Source organism: Danio rerio, chromosome 2 (genome assembly GCF_049306965.1).
Source record: "Danio rerio strain Tuebingen ecotype United States chromosome 2, GRCz12tu, whole genome shotgun sequence".
Lineage (NCBI taxonomy): Eukaryota > Metazoa > Chordata > Actinopteri > Cypriniformes > Danionidae > Danio > Danio rerio.
Window position 1 is genome coordinate 33,897,509 of NC_133177.1, and position 23,225 is coordinate 33,920,733.

A 23,225-nucleotide genomic window follows, 5' to 3' on the forward strand; every position below is an offset into this window, starting at 1 on the left:
AAAAAAAAAATCATCATTAATAGTGTGTGAAATCATCAAAATGCAACCTGAAGATGGTGTGTGGGGCTGCAATAAATAAATAAAGCTTATAGCTTTTAAATAATTGATCATTTCACAGTGCACTAACCCAAGAAAAAACAAGTCATTCAGTGAAGTGCCAAAAACATTTTGATTGTCAGACTTTAAAGTACATCTTGTGAATAACTGTGATAAACTTTACTGGTCAAGCTCACTGTTTTATGTCAGTGATATGTTGATGGCTTGTGATATAGAATAAGTTGAAGTAAAAGTTTAATCACTAAAGTTCATTCATTCATTCATTTTCTTGTCGGCTTAGTCCCTTTATTAATCCGGGGTCGCCACAGCGGAATGAACCGCCAACTTATCCAGCAAGTTTTTTACGCAGCGGATGCCCTTCCATCCGCAACCCATCTCTGGGAAACATCCACACACACACTACGGACAATTTAGCCTACCCAATTCACCTGAACCGCATGTCTTTGGACTGTGGGGGAAACCGGAGCACCCAAAAGCAGGGAGCACATGCATACTCTACACAGAAATGCCAACTGAGCCGAGATTCGACCCAGCGACCTTCTTGCTGTGAGGCGACAGCACAACCTACTGCGCCACTGCCTCGCCCACTGAAGTGCATCTTTTTGTTATTCAGCAGAACACATATAATACCACATTGTCATCCATTACACTGAAGCACAGTTTCATACATAAATACATTGACATCTTGAAAATAACACCACTCACACTAATTTGAAAGTACTTCGCAAAAGGTATGCATTAAGATTATTCTAAAATCCATACCTAATAAATCCAGAGGATCTGAGAATTCTCATGTTGTCTCCATTATTTTGACATTTGTTTTGTTATTTGAAGACTAAGCATATTTAAATTTTTCTACCGAACATAAAATCACTTTAGTAAATATGCATTGGGTTATTTTAAAAACTTTTTGACCCGTTTGTAATAAATTAATTAATTTATTCATCTTAATTCATTTATTTATCATATAAGAAAAAAAGTCAAACAATGAAATTTAAAGAGACTTTCCATGTGTTTTATAATTCAATATGCATTCAGAATGTATATTTCATTTCACCTCTAGTGTAAGATGCACTTAAAAAGAAACATTTCACATCCGTGATTCATTCCTTCTCATATATGTGCCAGCACTAAGCTCCATATTATCCTTGACCAGTACAAAAGCATCCTCCACATTCACTTCATAACAGCCTCTCACTTAGTCTTCAGTCTCATCCTGAAGTCATCCTTACTTATAATAGCAGTGCTACTGCTTTGCATACCAGCAAGCTAAAACCGCAAACCTGCATGCTGCATGAACATCCTATTAAATGCATGCCCTGCCCTGCTATCAGCACTCCATTAATTCCCTCAGAAACACAGTCATTACCTGAGTGTCTCCTGTGTGACACAAACATCCAGGCACAAATATGAAAGAGACAATAGGGGTATCTCATTATTCATTCCCAGAATGCAAAACACAAGCAGACTGAAAATCAGATGGCGTGCCTCTGTGTGTTGTCATGCAGGTGTGTGTGTGTCTGTTTTGTGAATAACTGCAGGGTGTGTGATGCAAAGCCGTGCATGAGCAGGGTGGGTGGTAAAGCGAGTTGAGTGAAGGTCATCCTCCATCCTGACCAGACAAGTAAGTGTAGTTTAGACTGCGAGACATCTGTGTGCATCATTATGTATAATCTACAGGTGGGTGAAATCTTCATCATTATTCTCCCTGAATAAACTCTAAAGGAAATTATTATATAGAATTGATCATTTTATATGCTATTTATAATATTTAAAGGTATTGTACATTACAAATGATTATTGTTTTATATTATGAACTCAGTCTAACAGAAACTATATGAAATTATGTTCTTCTATGGAACTTAAAAAGGAAGATATTTTGCATAACGTCAATAAGCTGATTTTTTTTCTCCATTTAGATAAAACAATGATGGAGCTTTCATTTTTAAGGTCATTTGTTATTAGTGTATCATGAAAATGATTAAAATTTTACTGTTGCATTAATAAAAATGGGCACTTAGTAATTCACTGTAATTATTTTTATAAAGCATTAATATCATGAAAATGAGATTTCATTAGGTTAGTTATCTTACTTTTATTAAGATATGATTTTCAATTAAGAATACTGAGAAAGGGCTTAATTTAAAAAGTGCTGTAATAATGTTGCTTTTATTACTGCAAATTCTATTCAAGACAGGGATAGGATATAAAACATGATCTGTATTATAAACAACAGTTGCATGGTTTCTGACTCATTAACAGATTTTGGGATCATCATAAAAATCTTTTTTTTTTTTCTGTACAGCATGAAAAAAAGTTATTTGGACTGCATTTATCAAAGACAATACACTCAAGAAAGTGTGTATACTGTAAACTAAACATGCTTTTGTATTAAAAAATCACACAACACCCAAACTTCATACACAACTGATCTTGATATTAAAACGCACACAATGGATCCTGTGTCTCATCATGATCAGAATACAATGTTGAAGTAATGGAGTGTTGGTGTAACAGATCAACAGCCAAAGGGTAAATGTGCCGTTGCTATCTAAACCCGTTCTTATCCTTCTACAGCTGTCCCAAGTCCTCCCACTGGTGTGACCACGCTGGAAAGGCTTCGGGATTACATGGTGATTGGTTGGCAAGCTCCTGCTAAAACCGGTGGAGCAGATATCAGAGGTTACTATCTGGACTACAGAACGGTGAAAGATGGAGTCACAAGCAAGTGGCATGAACTGAACCTGAAAGCAGTCACTAGCTCACCTTACAAGGTACTTGTAGGTGATGATATCACAGCTTTGGATTTATGACCATTTTTGGATTTTGTTTATTTTTATCAAATAACAAAAAGCTATTTGAGATTTTTTTTAAAGTTAGATTTTTAGTTATTCATTAATTTTCTTTTCGGTTTAGTCCCTTTATTAATCAGTGGTCGCCACAGTGGAATGAACTACCCATATTTAGTTATTTTAGTTATTTTATAGATATTTTATTTATTTATTTTTTGTTATTTTTTTATACATTTTAGTTATATAGTAAGATTTTAGTTATATTTTTTAGAGTTATGTGACTTTTTGTAGTTAGCATTTTAGATGCTAAAGACTGAAAACCTCATTTTGATTTCACTGCTGTCTCATTGATTTAGGTAACCGATTTGAAGGAAAACGAATTCTACCAGTTCCAAGTGCGTGCATTCAATCAGGCTGGTATTAGTGAAGCCTCCATACCCACTGCCCCATTGGAGTGCAAGGAATGGACCGTTGCTGTTCCAGGTAAAGTAGTCAGCAGTGGGACTTTAGCATCAGGCAGTGAGACTTTATTGTGTAAATGAGACTGTCGAGTTGACAAGGCTTTTTAAAGTTTGTTTACACCAGAGCATCTTTTTGTTTTTGCTCCAACGCCCCCCATTGTCCACAAAAATATTCAAAGGCCCCAGGAAGTTTACAATTATTCATGCAGTCCATTCTAAAGTTGAAGAAATCCTCTTTCAAAGTGCTCTAAACTTGCTATGTCAGAGGCTTTTTTTTAAAGGGAATGATTTTGAAGGGTACAATTGATGGACACTTTCATTTGTAAGAGTTTTGGACACAAATGGAGTGATGCAAGATGTCAAGTGTGTTCTAAGGAACATGTTTTTTTTTTTGTCCCATACACCCTTCATTTCTTCAGTGCTCTCACAGTGGAGGGTAAACACTTAGTATAGACCTTAAGAATGGAAAGGTTAGAAAGGTTTGACTTTTTTTTTTAACAAAAGTATAAAAAAGCAGCCATTTCCTGACAGTATATAGAGCACTTTATAGAGTGTTATGAATAAACTGTTTTAAGAAGCAGAGCTGGCTTTTGTTTTTTAGAAACAACATTTCTAACATTTCTTTGAGCTGGCATTTATTTTTAATGTTGGCTTTGTTAGTTTTCTTTATTCTTTTGTTATTGAAAAGTACAGAAAGACCACATGGTGTACTATATATGTACTTTAAAAACATTCACTCTCTATCCAATAAATATTTTAGAACTTGGCAGAGCTAGATGAGTAGATCTGCATACTAAAGGGATAAAATGTCCCTGAGGTGCATGACTATGGACATTTTATTAATGATTTTCCATGGTTAAAACTCTTGCTTTTAAAATGACACCACCTCATATATCTAGGTGTTTCAATGCAAATGGGGTGTTACTTATTTAAGAAGCTTGATAGTTAAATTTAGAAACTGTTTTTGTTGTCTTAATCATCTTGAGATGGCATCAGGGGACTTGGTAAATGACAGTATATGTTGGGATGCAAGAATCGGTCATTTTGTCACAGTGTGTCATAGTCAGTGGCAGGTATGAAAAACTTCACAACATTTTTCCTTGACAAAGGTTTCCTTCTCATTTAAACAATAAGAACATAGAGGCTGCTCTGTACAAAGCTTTTAAATATAGTGAAACGAAAGTGAGACCATAGTATTTGTGTCTTATGTAATTAGGGAAAGGTGTGTGGATCTTTTGTGATGACAATACAAAGCATGACATTTTGTCTGACATTGTTTGTTAATGCTTATTATTCCATAAGTCAGTCATGATTTCTGTCTCAATTATAGCATTTTGCATGTCATTAAAGATGACAAGTAATAACTGGTTGGGAAGCAACGTGTGCTCTGTTATCTTTCTAGTTCATAACATTACATTCATTCAAAATTGCATAATCGGGCACAGAGATTTCTTTTCATTAATTTTACTTAAACTTTTACAACAATGCCAGGTCCTCCTCATGGCCTCCGTGTCCAGGAAGTGCGTAAAGATTCCATGGTTGTTCTCTGGGAACCTCCTACATTCAATGGTCGCAGTCCTGTGACGGGATATTATGTGGACTTTAAGGAAGAAAATGGCAGATGGAGATGCGTCCAAGAGAGATCTACAAAACACACTTATATGAAGGTAATAAATAAGATTTTTTTTAAGTCACTGTTGTTTTTTATGTAGTAAGGGTTCCACACTAGGCATGGAATGATAATCATTTTCAAGGTTTACCACGGTTTGTAAAAGTCAAGGTTTTAAAACCACCATAAAAACATGTTTTTTTGCGACTATTTCATTTAGTTTTTTAGAACATCTACATCAAAAGCTACTGGTCCAAAATATTTAAAATGTTTCTTAAAATAAAATATATTGTTTTCAATGGAGGAATTTTTTTTTTTTTACCCAGACATTTAAAAAGAACATATTTTAGAGCAGTTATCACAATACTGTGCAACCTTGAAACTGTGATTTTTTTTTATCCATTGTTATCATATCTTCACAGTCTTTTAGCTGCCCATGCCTACTCCACACGACTGGCCCCAGCGAACTTTAAATTAAGCTCTTTTTTGTTCTTTGTTTGAGGGCAAAATAAGTTCCAAAAGACTGAGTTCCAAAACACTATAACCCTCCCACACTGTAGTATGCAGGGCTGTAAATACATCAACAAATGTGTGAGAGGAGTGAACAGTTTTATAAACATCTGGCAAACAGTTTTCTCCAGCCTGTCGCACACCAGATGAGAAGCTGAAAAGCACCAACGAAGCACGCCACATCTTTTCATTCTTTTCTATTTGCTGCTGACGGACACAGAATGGTACACCTCATCCGTTGTGTGACCCCATCTGAGTCTTTAAAATATCTCTGTGAGCGATCATACATGTACGATACATCTGTAGAAGTTCTCCTACTACACTCCCCAGTGTGTTCATGTTTCTAACTTGGTGGTGGTGTTGTTCTGTCTCACCTCTGTAGATTTGTGATACAAATAGCATGTCCAACAAGGCTTCCACCACACACCCACCAGTTGCATAATTGTCACAAATTAATGTTATCTGAAAGGTGTTTAGATGCCAAAACCCCACCTAAAAATTCGCTACGATGAGCAGTTTTGAACTGCCAAAATAAACTCAAAGCAAATTTAATTTTGGCGGATTTTGTTCATAATGATGTCATTTTATTTGTTCTTGATATATTGTATATATAAGTATTTTAGGGCCTTAACATTTATTACCTGATTTGTTATCATACCTAACATGCTTTATTCGGTAATGCTGCATGTGCAATATGTTTTCTCTCTTAGAAATGCACAATAGTTTGACTGGAGAGTAGCAGGAGCATAAGTTAGGATACAGATGTAAATATAGTTTATTTTACAAAAACAGTACCATCTGTATCAATTGTAACAGCCTCATCCTTTGTTCATTTGTAGATTATCATAAGTATAATCACATGTTTGATGTGTTTCAACTGTTTTTGTCAATGTTGTGGAGAAGGACAGCACTATTTCATTCATTTTCCTTTGGCTTAGTCCCTTATTTATCAGGGGTCGCCACAGCAGAATGAAAGGCCAACTATTCCGGCACATGTTTTACAGTGGATGCCCTTCCATCCACAACTCAGTGCTGGGAAACACCCATACACTCTTGCATTCAAATACACACTCATACACTACAGTCAGTTTACTTTATCCAGTGGGCTATATGCACAGCTAGTGTTTTTCAGCCAATGATAAACTTCCAGTGAACGATTAATGTGACTATTTCAATTTTCATAGCCTTTTACAGCATCAATGTTGTAATGTAATAAAACACATTCAGTGAAATAGACTTAAGCATCCATTTAGTTGCTCAAGCGTAAAATGACGCGAAAGATGACGTAATCGGTAGCACTTTCAGAATCAGCAGGCTAGCACAAAACCTCCATTAAGCACACTGGGACAAAATAAACTGTCATATTTTAAAGACATGGTGAGGGAAAATGGAATTTAATTTCAGTGCTGCTTGTCAAGTCTAAAACCCACTTTATATCATATATTAATCTGGCAGTGAAGATCTCAGATTTTTAAAGAAATCAGACCTTCACCCAGAGAGCTGAGGCTGGCTGACTAAAATTAAAAGTCTGTGTGAACTTACCCCATTCACCTATACTACATGTCTTTTGGACAGTGGGGGAAACTGGAGCACCCAGAGGAAACCCACGCAAAACATGGGGAGAACATGCAAACTCTACACAAAAATAGCTCAAATTCATTTGACTTCAAATATGTTTCCTTTGTGTTTATACCAGAGAGCTCTGTATCAAACCCGATCAACAGATGTTTAGTGTTCATGTGACTGATTGGTACAACAAACTTCATTTGTTCTTGTTTGTGCAGAGTTGGTAAATGGTCCGTGGCACACAGTTCAAACAAGTGATGTTTTCGTTCTGCTTTTGGTGTGCTCAGCTATTTTTCTCATATCTAATGCCATCCCTTATCAGTTGGCAAATCGGTGGTGGCACCGGTGTGACCTTTTAACAAAATGTAGTCAAACTGACTGGAAAAAAGATCAAAGCTTTACTTCCAGGTGAAAAATGCAGCTACTTACAGTCTGGAGCACTTCATAAAGAGTTATGCTTTTACTGTTTGAAGAAACAGAGCTGGTTTTTGTTTCTTAGAAGCAACATTTCTTAGAACTGGCATTTATTTTTAACGATGGCTTTGTTATTTTTCTTTATTCTTTTGTTATTCAAAAGAACAAAAAGAGCAAAACATCAGAGGGCGTTTCACTCATTAGTTTTCTCTGTGTGATAAAGGTATCAGGTCTCCAAGAGGGCATCTCCTACAGGCTGCGCATCCATGCTAAGAATCTGGCAGGTGTAGGTGTGCCCTCAAAGGCAACGGATGCAATTTTGGCTGAGACCCGTCCTGGTGAGGTTCTTTCAAGGACATGAATGCAGCTGTGTTTTAGAGGACAACATCTGTCTCTCACAGGCTCCACCGCTCATTTCACTGTTCATGTTGGGTTTTCCTTAGGAACCAATGAGATTGTAGTGGATGTGGATGACAACGGTGTGATTTCACTGATCTTTGAGTGCTCTGATCTTAAAGAGGACTCTCAGTTTGTGTGGTCTAAGAACTACGAGGCCTTCACTGACAGCTCAAGACTCACCATACAGACTACTGGGGGCAAGTAAGTCCAGTTGGGAACTATCTAATAAAGTCGTGCATTAGTTTTTTGAATGCTCATGATCCACTGAGAATGGCTTTAATGTTTTATCTTTGAGCACACAAATTAACAAATACTGTAAAAAAATGTATTGGCAAAAAGTCAAGACAACAGATTTTTTATGTTGTTTCTACTTATTTGGTATAAGGTTATCAGGTTTAAGTATTTTTTATTTGTTTATTATGTTATACAAAGCAAACAAAAAAAAAAACAAAACACCCCTTTTCTAGAACACCAGATCAAGGAACAATATATACTCAAATGTCTATAGAGAAAAAAAATGAAAACATGACATGAAAATATGACACAAGCTCCTTTTTTCCCTCATATTGTCATGTTGTGTGCGTCCATTTCTATCACAAGAGTTAAAAAAGGTTGCCAGACCTTATAAAATGTCTCAACAGACCTTCTGATAGTATGCCTTATTTTAACTTAAGATGAGACATCACCTCTCTTATCCAGTGATTATGTGTTGGTGGAATAGGGTCTTTCCATTTAAACAACATCAGTCTTCTAGCCAGAAGAGAATCAAAGGCTACCATTTGAATTTGACTTTTGTTGAGAGGAGCGTTCTCATGGGGCCACCCCGAACAATGTGAGAAATGGTGATGGCTCTACTTCCACTCCAAATGCCTCAGAGAAGGTCTCAAAAAAACTAATTCAGTATATGTAAAGCTTTAAACATGTCCAGAACATGTGCAGCAGAGTAGCAGAAACCTGCCTACATCGATTGCATATGGGATCTATGTCAGCATTTATCTTAGAGAGTCTAACTTTAGGCCAGTGCAAACGATGAACAATTCTGAATTGTATTAAAGCATGTCTGAGGCATATGGAAGATGAGAAAATTCCTTGTGTTATTTTGTGCCAATCTTCATCTGAGATTGGTTCATCTAAATATGTCTCTTATTTGTTTGTAAGTAAGTCTAAGCATTCAAGTATATTTTTAAATTTATACAAAATATAATGTAAGTTGACATGACTTGAATAGTTCGTTATATTCAACTAAAAAAGTTAAGTCAACCAGAATTATTTTACAGTGTAGAAATAACTACAATAAGAGTGTGTAACAATTTCACATTTTTTTTACATATGAAGAATTGCATCTGAAATGCCATCTGAAAATTTCTTCTATAATGATCCTTTTCCTTAGACTTTTTCTTCTCAGACGTGTGTACAGTAGGTTCTGTTTTTATTTTTTTAAATAATAGGTTCTTTTTACTGCCTTTAATGTGAAATAACCAAATAAAAACATAGCTGTCTGATAAAAATGCTTATTTTAGAAGAAAGGTTTAGAGGCGTTTGCATTCAAACTTCATATGTGTATTTAATATTAACGTCAATAAAAAGATAAATCACATTTGATTACATTTTAATTTGTTACCATGTTTCCCAGAAATAAGCCACACATGTCACACTGTCAAAATTGCATTGCAAAAAAAACAAAAAACACTGTTATCTATTAAAAACAACAACATTTATTTTAAATGTCAAGCCAAAAAAAAAAAGATTACTGAAACCTGCTTTTTGCATGTTTTGCTGGATGTTAATAACATATAATCACTTTGAAATATAAATTGCACCATGTTCCCAATGACAAAAAAGTGTCATGTTCAGGGAAATAAATGATTACATTACATTACATTGCATGGCAGTACAAGGCTTAACTAGATGTGCAAGTCATTTGTGATGTATACCTGTTGAGCTTTTAATTTCCATGCAGGTCCAGAGCCATATTTAATGACCCATCATTGGATGACTTGGGCATTTACTCTTGTGTGGTGACCAACACTGATGGTGTCTCCGCCAGCTACACGCTCACTGAGGAAGGTGAGTCACTTTCCTTTAATCTGCAGTTGAGGCCAGTGATATTCAATCCCAGGACATTTCTCAGAGTGACCTTCTTAAGAAGGGATTACAAGGAGATCATTCCTTCACGTTCCATGTTCATTTTCCATAAATGATATACAAACGATCACACTCCTCTGTAATATTCTTCTCTTGGAGTCAAGTAAAAAAAGTATGTGACGTAAGTTTGTCCATTATATGACATGTTGTTTACTTTTTGTAGGACTGAAGCGCCTGTTGGATATCAGCCATGATCACCAGTTCCCCAGTAAGTACTTTACCTAGTAGTACACCAATTTTAGACTATTAAAGGGACAGTTTACCTCAAAAACAGAAATTTACTCATTATTCACTCACTAATTTACTCACTCAAGTTGTTGTAAACCTATATGGGTTTCTTTAGTTTTCTGTTGAACACAAAATTACATATTTTGATGAAACCTAAAAAATGGTAACCATAGACACCCATAATAGCAAAAAAACAAATGCTATTGAAGTCAATAGGTTTCAGGTTTCCATCTTTTTTCAAAATAAAGTATTTTATGTTCAGTATAAAACAGGGTTGGTAAAAGTCAAGGGTGATGTAAATATAATTTGTGTAAGGATCTAAAAGTAAACAATGATAGAATTTTCAGTTTTAGGTGAACTATTCCTTTAAGACAAGACACTGATGTTTCCCCAGTTGATTACATTATTAATTGCCAATTTTTTTGTATTAAAAGTAGTCTAAAATTATACTTTAGATATGCAAACAAGTCATTATATAATTTAATAACTAAGTGCTCATTTTTAGAACAAAAGCCTAAATGCTGGATAATGTCAGGTTCATAATTCTTATTAAATTTTTTAGATATTACAATCAAAGTTATTTTTATCAGTTTATAATTCAGAAAATACTACCAAACTGCTAGAAATTACACATGTTCACAAGCTTTTGATGTATAAAAGGTTGTATATAACAGGGCAAATTATTTACAAATATATATTTTTGTAAAAAAAAATAAATCAAGATTGAAATAAATATTAAATATAAACAAAATAAATTTAATAAATATGAATAAAACTGTATTTTGTATGTAATTACTGCTGAAGTGAAGATTTACGGCTTAGTGATGAAGAGGAAACTCATTTAAAAAAAGCCTAAAAAAAGCATGTAATATAATGTAAATCTACAGCCACTTTGATAAAGTGTGACAAAAGAAACATTTAAAGCATAGTAAGGATGTTTTCTTTACTTTAGGTTAAAAAAAGCCCAGAATCTTAATATTGTCAGGTGCACAAAACAGGTATATGTTAACTGTGACCAATTTTCTGCAGTAATTCCTTTCAAAAGTGAAATGGCCATTGAGCTGCAGGAGAAGGGCCGTGTGCGTTTCTGGGCTGAAGTTGGCAAGTTCACTTCTAACCTTCAAGTGGAATATGTCTTCAATGATAATGTCATCCATGAAGGAAAGGTACAATATATTGAATATATTCCTTGAAGGAACCCCACATACCTTATTTATCACTCAATCTTGAACTGCATATGTGATCATATTTTGTTATTTTTGTTTATCAAACACTTTCAGAAGTACACAATGAACTTTAACAAGAGCACTGGCATCATTGAGATGTTTATGGATTTACTGGAGGTCACAGATGAAGGAACCTTCACATTCAACCTTGTTGATGGCAAAGCAACTGGTCGTACCAGCTTAGTGCTCATTGGAGAAGGTAAGGTCGCATTTTTATTGCATATACTTTATGGAGGCTTGTTTCTACCACAGAATTAAAATAAAGTATAGATAATTTCTGATTAAAAAAATCAAACTTTCTTAGGTTTGCAAATATTTTTGGAATTCAGATATTTTTCTTATTATTTTGATTTTGTATTTCACAATGTCAACTTATAAACTATCTATTCTGAGGAAGATTGCAACATTTTAACTCTTTTTTTTTGTTATTTAAACAAATCAGATTTGCATGAAAACATATAAAAAGTTAAATAAATAAATACTTATATTCAATAATAATAATATGTGAGTGCTTCTTTTCTGCTATTATGATTATAATTGTTTTAATTGGGAGACAATATATCATACTGTCCCAATTTCTTTCTTTATTTCTTTACTCCAAAGTGGAAACTTGCTTTTTTTTACCAGTTTACCTACATCTTAATGCATCTATTGCCTACATCTTAACTACAGCTATTTTTTTAAATGAAAAACATAAAAAAGAATCCTTTTTTTTCTTCGGCAATCCTAAAATCAGTTCTACCAATAACCGATGGCCTGATCTCACTAGTACAACCATTATACTGAGCTTTGTATGAGTTTGTCCTTTAGAGGGCAGAAGAGCACCATAAATAGCTGCAAATCCAAATGAACTGCACAGGTGGGTTGTTAGCAAATGTGTTGTGTTCAAGCTCTAGGGACTGCTTATGAATGGCCTCTAAACAGTGTTCAGCACTCAAAATAACCAGAACTCTGCATGCTTTGATCGTTTTCTTCTATTTTTTTACAGAGTTTGCTGAGCTTCAGAAGAAATCTGAGTTTGAGAGAGCAGAGTGGGTCAGAAGGCAAGGTATGGCATTTTTACCATTTGTTAGGGGGGGTTGAATCACATTTTGGTTGTATAAAACCAGTCTAAAACTGTTCTTCTACACTCAGGTCCTCATTTCGTTGAGTATCTCAGTTTCGAGGTAACACCAGAATGTGATGTGCACCTGAAATGCAAGGTAATCAAACAATGAAACCATCTTCCTACGCTCAAAAAATATACTTTTTCCTCTTGTTCAAACTACTTAGCTGAAACAAACAGTTTTTTGGGACAACTTGCTTATTTTATGTTCAGTCCACTTAAATTTGTAAAAGCAATTAAGTTCACGTAATCAGTTTGTTTTGGGACAAGAAATTGTATAGAACCCTGCATTTTTTTTTACAATGAATGATTCAGGATGATGTTTTCCAAAAAAAAAGAACTTTTTTGTATACATTTCCTGCTCCAGGTTGGAAACATCAAGCCTGCCACTGAGATCGCTTGGTTTAAGGATGGAATTGAAATTGAAGAGGATGATGAGGATGCTAAGAAGATCGGAAAATCAGATGAAGTCTTGACCTTTGACATTGGCAAGGTCAGACTTGATTGGAGCAATGATGTCATCATTTTTGACATCCATATTTTTGTTATAATGAATGCATTTTTTCTAGATGCAGTATTACATATGGTATATGGTATGCTAAAGGCTTTGCTATACTAAAAGCCACTTTCCTCTCTGACACACGGACTCATAAATGATGAGATATATTCATATGTACAGAAACTGCACAATTACTTAGGAGATTCAAATTAATTTCATGATATTTATGATATGATAACATTTAATGATACATTTTTAGAAATGCTTTTAAGTCAACATGAAATTTACAGTATTTGCTTTAAACATGTCTTGGTCTTATAATGCTTGATTCATTTGTGTGTTTTTAATAAAGAAAATGGCCTGAAAAAGTATCAACTGCACTCTTAAAAGTTAAAAATAATCCAAAACAAAGCCGTAAAAGAACCTATTTGCGTTCCCAAAATGGAAAAACATTTTTGTTAGTTTGAAGAATTTTTGAATAATCTAAAGAATATTTTTCGACTATACAGAACCTTTTGTGAAATGAAAAGGATCTTTGAATTGTAAAGGTTCTTATTTTTAAGAGTGTAATACAACTTTTACAAAATGTTGCCAGTAGTTAGTGCAGTAATATAATGGTGGTTACAAAAGTTAAAGAAATATCCTATGCTTTCGGTATTTTGAAGAGAATAGGCATAACTGATTGCTTTATATATTACACTGATCAACATTTATGCCCATATATCATAAATATATGGTTGTTCCGTGTGTGAACCTTGGTTTTTAAGGAATACAGTTCCTGAAATCAATCAGATTCAGATGGCAGTTTGTAAAAGAGCTCAAATGATCATATTATGTGCTGGTCTGACCTCCATTTTGCAATATTAATGGGTTATAAATATTGAAAGCCATCTTAGTTTGACTGAATTCAAGTACCAATAAGGTGCCGGTCCAGATGGACTGGGAGAGAGGGGTGGATTTATTGCATGCTGCAGATGAGGGGCAAATCCCTTGCCACTCCAGTAGGGTGCGCTGGCATTAACAGCAATGTTTGTTTAATTTACAGCTTGTTATTAAGAGCGAAAAGGCAGAGCGGAAAAAGAAACCTGCAACAGAAGAAAGTCCAAGCAAGCCAAAAGTCTGGAGCTTTGATTTCTAAGTTGTTATCAGTGTGACTGTGTTGTTGTTTTTTGTCTATTCCTCTCGTACCCTGTTGGCCTGCAGCATCCTCCGCAGGAGAAAAGCCTGGCTTTTCGGTCTTTCCTGTTTTGTTTATTTAAATGTTGTTGAAAAATGTTTTCACTTCTGATTCGTATTGATAAAGCTACTGTCTATTATCTGTGGCTCACTTTTCTTACACTTCCCAACAGATTTCAAAGAAAGATGCAGGAGTGTACGAGGTTAAACTGAAGGATGAAAGAGGAAAGGACAAAACTTTGCTGAACCTGACAGATGCAGGTAGGAGCCACTTTGTCATCAAGGTTGATCAGAATTCTGAGTTCATGGTCTTTCAGCTTGTGAGATAGAATTTGCATTGGTCTGGCCACATCCCACTGGATGTTAAATGGGAATTTGAATTGGAGTGACAGGATGTAGAATTTGCTGATTTGCAATTCAAAGAATTTCAGCACAGACAAACAACAGAATTCTATTAGTCTGGCACAGCAACACAATGAACAAGGGCGAATACATCAGGTGTTTTGTTCATTGTTTTGATCAAAAGGAAGACTTGTGAAATAAAAAAAGACATTTTAATGATTTATTATTTATAATTAATGTATGAATATATATAATATAATTTATAAATTACAGAATTTGAATGTGGCAATAAAATACAATTTAATAATTGTCCTAATAAATGCTATAATTTTTAAAATTATAATTTTATGTAATTACTTTTTTTTTTATTGCTATTACAACAAATAAAAAATATTTCTTGTTTTTGCCAGGTCTCATTTTAAATGTTGTAAATTAAAATATTCATATACACAGAAAATGTTTTTTTTTTTTTAAGATTTAAATTTTTAAAATTTATTTTCATTTAATTTAATTTTCTTGTCTGTTTAGTGCCTTTATTCATCAGGGGTCGCCACAGTGGAATGAACCGCCAACTTAGCCAGCATATGTTTTTATGCAGCGAATGCCTTTCCAGCTGCAACCCATCACTGGGAAACACCCATACGCTCTTACATTCACACTCATACACTACGCCCAATTTAGCTTACCCAATTCACCTTTAGCTCATGTCTTTGGACTGTGTGGGAAACCAAAGCACCTGGAGGAAACCCACACAAACACAGAGAATATGCAAACTCCACACAGAAATGTCAGCTGACCCAGCTGGGGCTTGTTGATATATTTAATGTATGATTAAATATATTTTAAAATTCAGCTTAAACTTGATGATGCTTTTTTTCCTTTGTATAACAGGTTATCAAGCAGTGCTGAATGAAGTGTTCAGAGTTATAGGTGAGTGTTCTACTCTCAATTCTTCTTCACTCAGCGTTATTGAATATACAGCAACATGATGCTCCATTAGTAACATGCTCACGAGCACTCACATCAGATCAATGTCATGTAATTTTCATGCATTTATTTCTCTGTTCTTATAGCAAACTCTTCCACCGAGCTCAAGGTTATGAGCACAGAACACGGAATCATTCTCTACTCATTTGTTGTGCACTATCTTGAAGATCTCCGTGTAGGCTGGCTTCACAAGTAGGTTTTCTCTCCCCCTTCTCAGTCTACTTTAATTTGTGGGATGCTTTATTGTGACTTCAGTGTCACATTAAACATACATAAACAGAAAATCCTGCAAGAACTAATCCAGTCTAAAGTCCTGTCAATTTGTTTGCTCACTATACCATATCACTTTATAAAGCTGTGTCCAATGTCCTTGTGTGTTGTCCTTTTGTTTCTAACTGGTTCCAGAGAATCAAAGATCTCCCACTCAGACAGAGTCCAGTGTGGTGTCACCGGAGAACAGCTGTGGCTCAAAATTAACGAGCCCACCGAGAAGGATAAGGGCAAATATGCCATTGATATCTTCGACGGCAAAGGCAGCGTCAAGAGAGTTCTTGACCTATCAGGACAAGGTAAGAGCTCAGGTGTTCCAACACGTGTCCTTGCAGAACTGCTGTATTGATTAGAGGATGTAGGGAACTTCTGTCAAGACAACTTTAAATTATTATTGATTTATATTTATAGATTTATTTTAATAAATACAAGGGCAAAATCTTTAGCTCTCTTGTGAAATTTGTAGTCTTTTTGAAAAATATATCTCAAGTAATGTTTATCAGAGCAAGAAAAATGTAAAAAAAATATCCTATTCTATATTTATTCTTGTGAAAGCCTTATTTTCTTTTGTTAGGTAGGAATTAAAATACACTAAGTTCACTAATAAGATTTTTTTTCTGATTGGCTACAGAGCAATCCACTGCTGTCCAATGACTTGCCTAATTAACCTAACTTGCATATAACCTAATTACCCTAGCATAAGCCTTTAAATTGCACTCCATGCTGAATACTTGTATCTTGTAAAATAACTAATGAAATATGATGTACTGTCCTCATGACCAAACAGAAAAAATAGTTAGGAAAAACTGTTTTTGTCCAGTTCACATTTTAAATGCTGTAAATGAACATATTTTTATTTACAATATGGAACTTGTTGTTGGTCTTGATAATTTTTATCAAAGAAAACAAAGATTAACGTAATACTCAAACCTATACATAATTAGTCCAGTATATTCTTATCCAGTACAACTGACAATTCAATAGACCATTTCAATATGATCATGTTATTGGCCCAATGAATATTTCCTGCTTGTTATCAAACTATTTCATAACTGTAACAAGAGGCAATTCAAGCATAACTTAATGGTAAAACAGCTATTATAACATTACTTATCAATATGTGTCTCTTTTTGGATTCTTAGAAGCTATAGAAATTTAAAATGTGAAACAGGAAATACGTTGGGACCATATAGAGTTGAAGTCAGAATTATTAGCCCCACTGAATTATTAGCCCCCTTTTTATGTTTTCCCCAATTTCTGTTAAACAGAGAAGATTTTTTTCAACACATTTCTAAACATAATAGTTTTAATAACTCATCTCTAATAACTGATTTATTTTATCTTTCCCATGATGACAGTAAATAATATTTTACTAGATATTTTTCAAGACACTTCTGTACAGCTTAAAGTGACATTTAAAGGCTTATCTAGGTTAATTAGGTTAACTAGGCAGGTTAGGGTAATTAGGCAAGTTATAGTATAATGGTGGTTTGTTCTGTAGACTAACAAGAAAAAAAAATAGCTTAAAAGGGGCTAATAATTTTGACCTTAAAATCATTTATTAAAAATTTAAAACAGCTTTTATTTTAGCTGATATAAAACAAATAAGATTTTCTCCAGAAGAAAAAATATTATCAGACACACTGTGAAAATTTCTTTGCTCTGTTAAACATAATTTGGTAAATATTTAAAAAAGAAAAAAATATTTAAAAAGGGACTAATAATTCTGACTTCAACTGTATATATATTTATATGTTAGATTTTTTTTATATTTACTGTTGCACTAAAGTCCAGAAGTTAAGAATTTATGTTATTTATTGCTTGATTGCTCAAACTACCTCACAGAAGAGCTCTGTTTGTTAACAGAGTTGTTGAATGTTAAAATAAGGTAGATAAAAAATAAAGAAGAGCAAAAAATGTTCTTTATTTTTTATTTTATGTATTATAGAAGTATCGGATCAGGTTTCAGTATCAGTAGATACTCAAAATCAAATGACTCGGACTTGGACTCAAGGGCAAAAAAACCTTATCGGACATCCCTAGTAGATATATGGATGGATGGATGGATGAATGGATGGATGGATGAGATAGATAGATGGACAGATAGATAAGCAATATTGCACAGGTAGCTCTGCCATTATGGCTGTATAACAGCTCTGCTGTGATTCTAGTGTGGTGCTATGAGTGTGATAATGTTAAGTGTGTGACCTGTGTGCCACATCGGATTTTAAGTTTCATGAAGGAGCTCTGGAAACATAGCAGGAGGAGAGAAAATGGTGGAAGACGGGAGGGGACCAGGCCTGGGACATTTTATACTTGGTTTTGCCTTCACTTTGATGGCTGTCATCCATGAGAGGCTGCTGCACCCATTAGTTTTGTTTTGTTTGCTTTATTAACTTGTTTGAACATTCTCTGGTTTTACCACCTCCTTCTTCCCTTGAACAGTGAGATTTGTACTTTGTTACATTGGTGCATAAGCCTGGGAGGAAGAAGGCGGGAAACCGGTGAACATTTAAACACTTTAATCAACAAAGTAAATAAAAAACAAACAGTGGTGACAGCCTATCGTTGATGACTGCTGCCTAAACAGAAACTGAAACTAAACATAACGTGCCAGGCCTGATCCTCTCTCGTCATTTACAGTCATCTCTCCTCCTTTTATATTTTTAGAGCTACTACATAAGATTTGAGACCACTGTGGTCTTTTAGTTAAACATCTGCCATTACATTTATATCTGTATGTTTTTCACTTGTTTATTTCTATTTGTGTAGTATGGGAGGAAGCATTTGAAGAATTCAAAAGGCTGAAGTAAGTTTGATCTAATGAAAATCATCATATTCTATTAATGTGACAAGTTTTTTTTTTTTTTTTTTTTTTGCTGCTATTCCCTGGTCAAGACCCTCTTGCATAAGCTGTCACAACAATACTAAAATAGACTACCCGTGAGTGTGTCACTGTGGGCTTACAGTGAGGCATTTCCTGATATTGAAAAGTGCAAGAAGAATGCATCACCTTAGCAGTCACCATTACTATTTAAAGACCCAAATAACCCATGTTTGTCTGTCTTTCCTTCCTCAGGGCGGCGGCCATAGCAGAGAGAAGTAAGTGATTGTCTTTGCTATTATTATAGTGCTATCACAAAGTAAACAGATTCACAATGGCTGCAATCTGAAATTCAATCTGGTGTGCATCTTCCAAAAGCTATTATGGTCGCAAATTCTAACATTAACAACAAATCTCAGTAGAACCTGTGACCATAATTGGCACCTCAAAACATGTTTTGATTCAATTCCATAATTAATAATGTATGCCTGAATATTTTGAGCAGCTTTTATAGGAAGCAAGTACCTTCTTCCTTATATTGAAGTTTCTGGAAATGGCTAATTATTAAATGGTTTGTGTATTATTAGACCGGGCACGTGTTGTGGGTGGCCTGCCAGATGTTGTCACCATTCAGGAGGGCAAGGTATTATTATTATGACTCATATGTTTATTATTATGTCTCATATGTGCTCTTTTCTTAGAGGTGCAGAGTGTGATTTCTGACAAAAGCTGTTAATATTTAAAATCCACACCCAAATAAACATGTCTATGTAATTGCTCTGCCCCAAACAAGTTCATGGATATGTTATGCATTACAGGCAATGACTTACGGTTGACATGTATAACAAACAATGACTCTTTAAACTGTCCTGTTACTATAGCTGATAGCACAAAAGCAACCAATGCTGCTCACATTTCCAATACTATCTAGATGCAACCTTGATGACGCAAGCTGAGACTTCATATCTCAGTGATGCAACTTCAGACACAATGCATTCAATGGATCTAGTGTCGAGGGTTAGGTGTGGGGTTAACGTGTTAAGGTGTTAAGGTGTGGGGCACCAGGTCTGCATCCAGACCCCTCTCCACGTTTCAGCTAAAGCCACTAGAGTAGTAGACAGACACTATAGAAATTTAAGGCCAATTTATCCCCAATTCTTGTGCAGGACCTCGGTCAGATCCCAAGTTCAACCCAGACTATTTGGTCATTCGAGGCATTGACGAATCACATCTCAGAACTCCCAATCTGCTTGCAGACACCTTGATAATGTTGAGCATGATTGATTTTGAACATTTTAAATTGGAATGATTATTACTGGGGGCAAATTCCAAATGGAACTGAGCATCCCTATGCCCTACTCACTTCAAAGGGCTTGAAAGGGCTCTTGAAGTAGGCCTTTCGAGGGAACTGCACTTGCATGTGATAATGAACTCATTTTAAATGAACTGAGTGCAATGCAAAGAAATGTTATTTATTTCCTCTTTATTCTTACCCTGAATGTTACCATGACAATGGTAAACAGCAACAAAATGAATATAATATTTCTAAAAAAAATACATTTAATAATAAAGCGTTAAACATGCATTTCCTCATTGGACTTAACTTTATAACATATTCCTTCTCTTCTTTGAGCCCTACAGTGTTATATCTGCTAATAAATGCATTTCTAACCCATGAAATTGGAATGCATAAGAGAAAAAGATAATATTTCCATAATGTCCTTGCTGGAGTCTGTAGCACAATGACTTACTGGACCAGGTCCAATACGTAGTGGACATTGTAATGCCCATGCTACTGTGATGCTTGGGTTTAGGGTAGATATAGAAGTTAATAATACAATGTAATAGGTATTTTATTCATTCATTCATTCATTTTCTTTTCGGCTTAGTCCCTTTATTAATCTGGGGTCGCCACAGCGAAATGAACCGCCAACTTATCCACCATATGTTTTAATCAGGGGATGCCCTTCCAGTTGCAACCCATCACTGGGAAACATCCATACACACTCATTCACACACATACACTACGGACAATTTAGCCAATCCAATTCACCTATTACTGCATGTCTTTGGACTTGTTGGGGAAACCGGAGCACCCGGAGGAAACCCACACTAACACGGAGAGAACATGCAAACTATTGGGCCTGGTCCAGTACATCATTGTGCTACAGGCTGCAACGAGGACACATTCAATATTTCAGAACAAAATAATGTGATATACTGTGTAACGCAATACAGCTAGCAAAGTGCTATGCAGGTAAAATCCTCTTCTCTGACCTGAAAAGGTTGCTCAAGGGAAAGATGCTAGAGGCCATGGTCTTCCATGGTCTTAACCTTGTTAGGACTCCCATGCCAAGGAATCGCCAGTTCGATTTCAGCTCAGAACAGGTTAGGTGCAATAGGACCGGTGGGTTACATGTGGGGGCTCGTCCGGGATAGGAGTGAGGTTACACCCAAACCACACTGAGCTGGGATCGAACCAGTGTTTATACCGTCATGTTCAATCATTAACTCAAATTCTATGTCTTTATTAAACTTTAAAATGAATCATGAGAACTTTCCAGTATGGGCCTCATGACCCTAAACAATAAATTTCCTGCCTAAAGGTGACGATTCACTAGCAAATTTCTGGAAGGGCCTTTTGTGAACCCTTATTTTTCTTCTTTGATCTTTTTCTTGTTTTTTTTTTACTGTTAATATTTCCAACTGTGTTTCTTAGAAATCTCTCACTGCACCATGAGTCTATCAGGAATGTGGTCTCACGTTTGATTTCACCTCACCCTTTTTAGTCCCTCAACCTCACTGGCAACGTATGGGGTGATCCTGCTCCTGAGGTCAGCTGGATCAAGAATGAAAAACCGCTGGTGTGTGATGAGCACCACACGCTGAAGTATGAGCACAGCAAGTTTGCCAGCATCACCATCGCTGCTGTCACCACAACCGACTCAGGGAAATACGCCCTGCTGGTGAAGAACAAGTACGGCACAGAAGCGGCAGAGTTTACTGTCAGTGTCTACATCCCAGAGGATGAAGCCGAGAAGAAGGAGTAAAGCCACGCACAAATGGAGAGAGGGGTTTAACAGATGACCAGTACACCTTCCAAAGCATTTTAATTCAAAGCATGTCTACCCACAGTGCAGTGTTGTATGCTGCCAGTGTATTTGTGATTTAAAAAGTAACTGCAGCTATTTGGATGAAAGATATGGGCAAGTTATGCAGGTTTTGTTTCTAGGCTTTTCACACTATGATAAACTTAAAGGGTTAGCTCGCCACAAAATGTAAGTTCTGTAATCATTCACTCACTGTAATTGCAAACCCGTGAGACTCTTGAGGAATCATTTGTGATGGCTGAGAGATTTCTGTTCTTCTGTTTAAAGTTGTCATTCAAACTTCTGATGCTTTACAATATTTTGTAATGTTATCTATATGAGTGATAGACTTTCAGTGAACAGGCAGAAAGCTCTTTGAATTTGACTAAATATTTTCATTTTGGTTCTGAAGATGAATTAAGGTCTTGATGATGGTGAAATGGATGTCAGAAATACACCAAGATAAATCTTTTTTTTTTTTTAATTTTAGTAAAGGCATGTGGATGTTGATTGGAGGTTGCCAACATTTAAAAGTTTCTCTAGAAGTATCAATCCCAGATTGTGGTAGCAAACATATACTTTTAAACTGCTAACCTAGGCTAATGTATAAACCTGAAAAAAAAGAAAATACTCAAGTGGATAACCTCAAATTGAATTACCAGTACATGCAGCTTAAATTTCTAATTTATAAAACTAATGAAATATGATAATTTCTTAATCCTGAAACCATTAATGTGTGAAAAACATTTGTGAAAAGCATTTTAGCAACTGAAGATGTGCATCTTGTTGCTTTGTGTTATTAAAACGTATTAAAAACACTTGAGTATAGCAAAATTAATGTTTTGAATTAAAAAGCTTTGGTTGTTGCTTTATTTTTAAGCAAAACTGGAACATTAGTGTGAAAATAGCATGTATCTCAACTGTTGTCATGGTTTAATTAAAACTGATTGTCAGTGTGAATATACTGTTTTGTGAGACAGTGTATCATATGATTAAAATCAAATTGTCTTTCAGCTGTAGACAACAGAAATTTAAAGTTGGGTAAAGGTTGCTATAGCCAATGTGATTTGGTAAATCCTTTCTCTGTAAAAAATATATATCTGGATACTCTCATTTGTAGTTTTATGATTTATTGTTATATGTCTGCTGATATATCTTGCTTAATGCATTTTATGTGTTAATATGTGTAAGGTTTGAATATAATACAGTAAGCAGCAAGACAGTTTAATCTGTGTAGGTCCTTCAGATAAGCAAATGCAAATGCTATTGAGTCAAGACGCTTTTGTTGCTTTGTGGTCATAGCTGATATACAGATCATAGTCAGTGCTATGCAATAAAATTAACCAGTTATAATGCGAAAAGTGTGTATGCCTTTAAACCTGCCAGTCCTGTAATTGTAAGGACCTGCACCGTTTCAAATTAGTTTACATCATATTTATGCATGATAAGAGAGCATGATAATGAAAATGAAACCGCTTGTCGACTGAATAGGTACGGAGCAAGCATAATCACAAACAACCTTCTAG

The 23,225-nt window shown here is 35.1% G+C and overlaps 1 protein-coding gene across 6 annotated transcripts in view; it reads left to right on the forward strand.

Annotated features, from left to right (window-relative positions):
• The window catches only part of myom1a (myomesin 1a (skelemin)), a 43,857-nt gene extending 20,797 nt beyond the window's left edge, over positions 1 to 23,060 (forward strand). For 2 of the 6 annotated variants that reach the window (XM_005163438.6, XM_073918033.1), the window contains exons 18-37: positions 2,635 to 2,831; positions 3,206 to 3,332; positions 4,802 to 4,977; positions 7,633 to 7,747; positions 7,853 to 8,009; positions 9,769 to 9,875; positions 10,117 to 10,161; positions 11,211 to 11,347; positions 11,462 to 11,606; positions 12,396 to 12,455; positions 12,542 to 12,609; positions 12,880 to 13,005; positions 14,361 to 14,448; positions 15,421 to 15,459; positions 15,603 to 15,708; positions 15,922 to 16,085; positions 18,559 to 18,595; positions 18,866 to 18,888; positions 19,198 to 19,253; positions 21,400 to 23,060. In XM_005163438.6, the coding sequence (XP_005163495.1) occupies positions 2,635 to 2,831; positions 3,206 to 3,332; positions 4,802 to 4,977; positions 7,633 to 7,747; positions 7,853 to 8,009; positions 9,769 to 9,875; positions 10,117 to 10,161; positions 11,211 to 11,347; positions 11,462 to 11,606; positions 12,396 to 12,455; positions 12,542 to 12,609; positions 12,880 to 13,005; positions 14,361 to 14,448; positions 15,421 to 15,459; positions 15,603 to 15,708; positions 15,922 to 16,085; positions 18,559 to 18,595; positions 18,866 to 18,888; positions 19,198 to 19,253; positions 21,400 to 21,660 (2,234 nt within the window). In that variant the 3' untranslated portion in view covers positions 21,661 to 23,060. Of the gene's footprint in view, positions 1 to 2,634; positions 2,832 to 3,205; positions 3,333 to 4,801; positions 5,139 to 5,707; positions 7,748 to 7,852; positions 8,010 to 9,768; positions 9,876 to 10,116; positions 10,162 to 11,210; positions 11,348 to 11,461; positions 11,607 to 12,395; positions 12,456 to 12,541; positions 12,610 to 12,879; positions 13,006 to 14,056; positions 14,129 to 14,360; positions 14,449 to 15,420; positions 15,460 to 15,602; positions 15,709 to 15,921; positions 16,086 to 18,558; positions 18,596 to 18,865; positions 18,889 to 19,197; positions 19,254 to 21,399 lie in introns of those variants that run through there. The other 4 variants (XR_012387771.1, XR_012387772.1, XM_005163437.6 and 1 more) reach the window with 3 other exon arrangements.
• Positions 23,061 to 23,225: the final 165 nt, after the last annotated feature.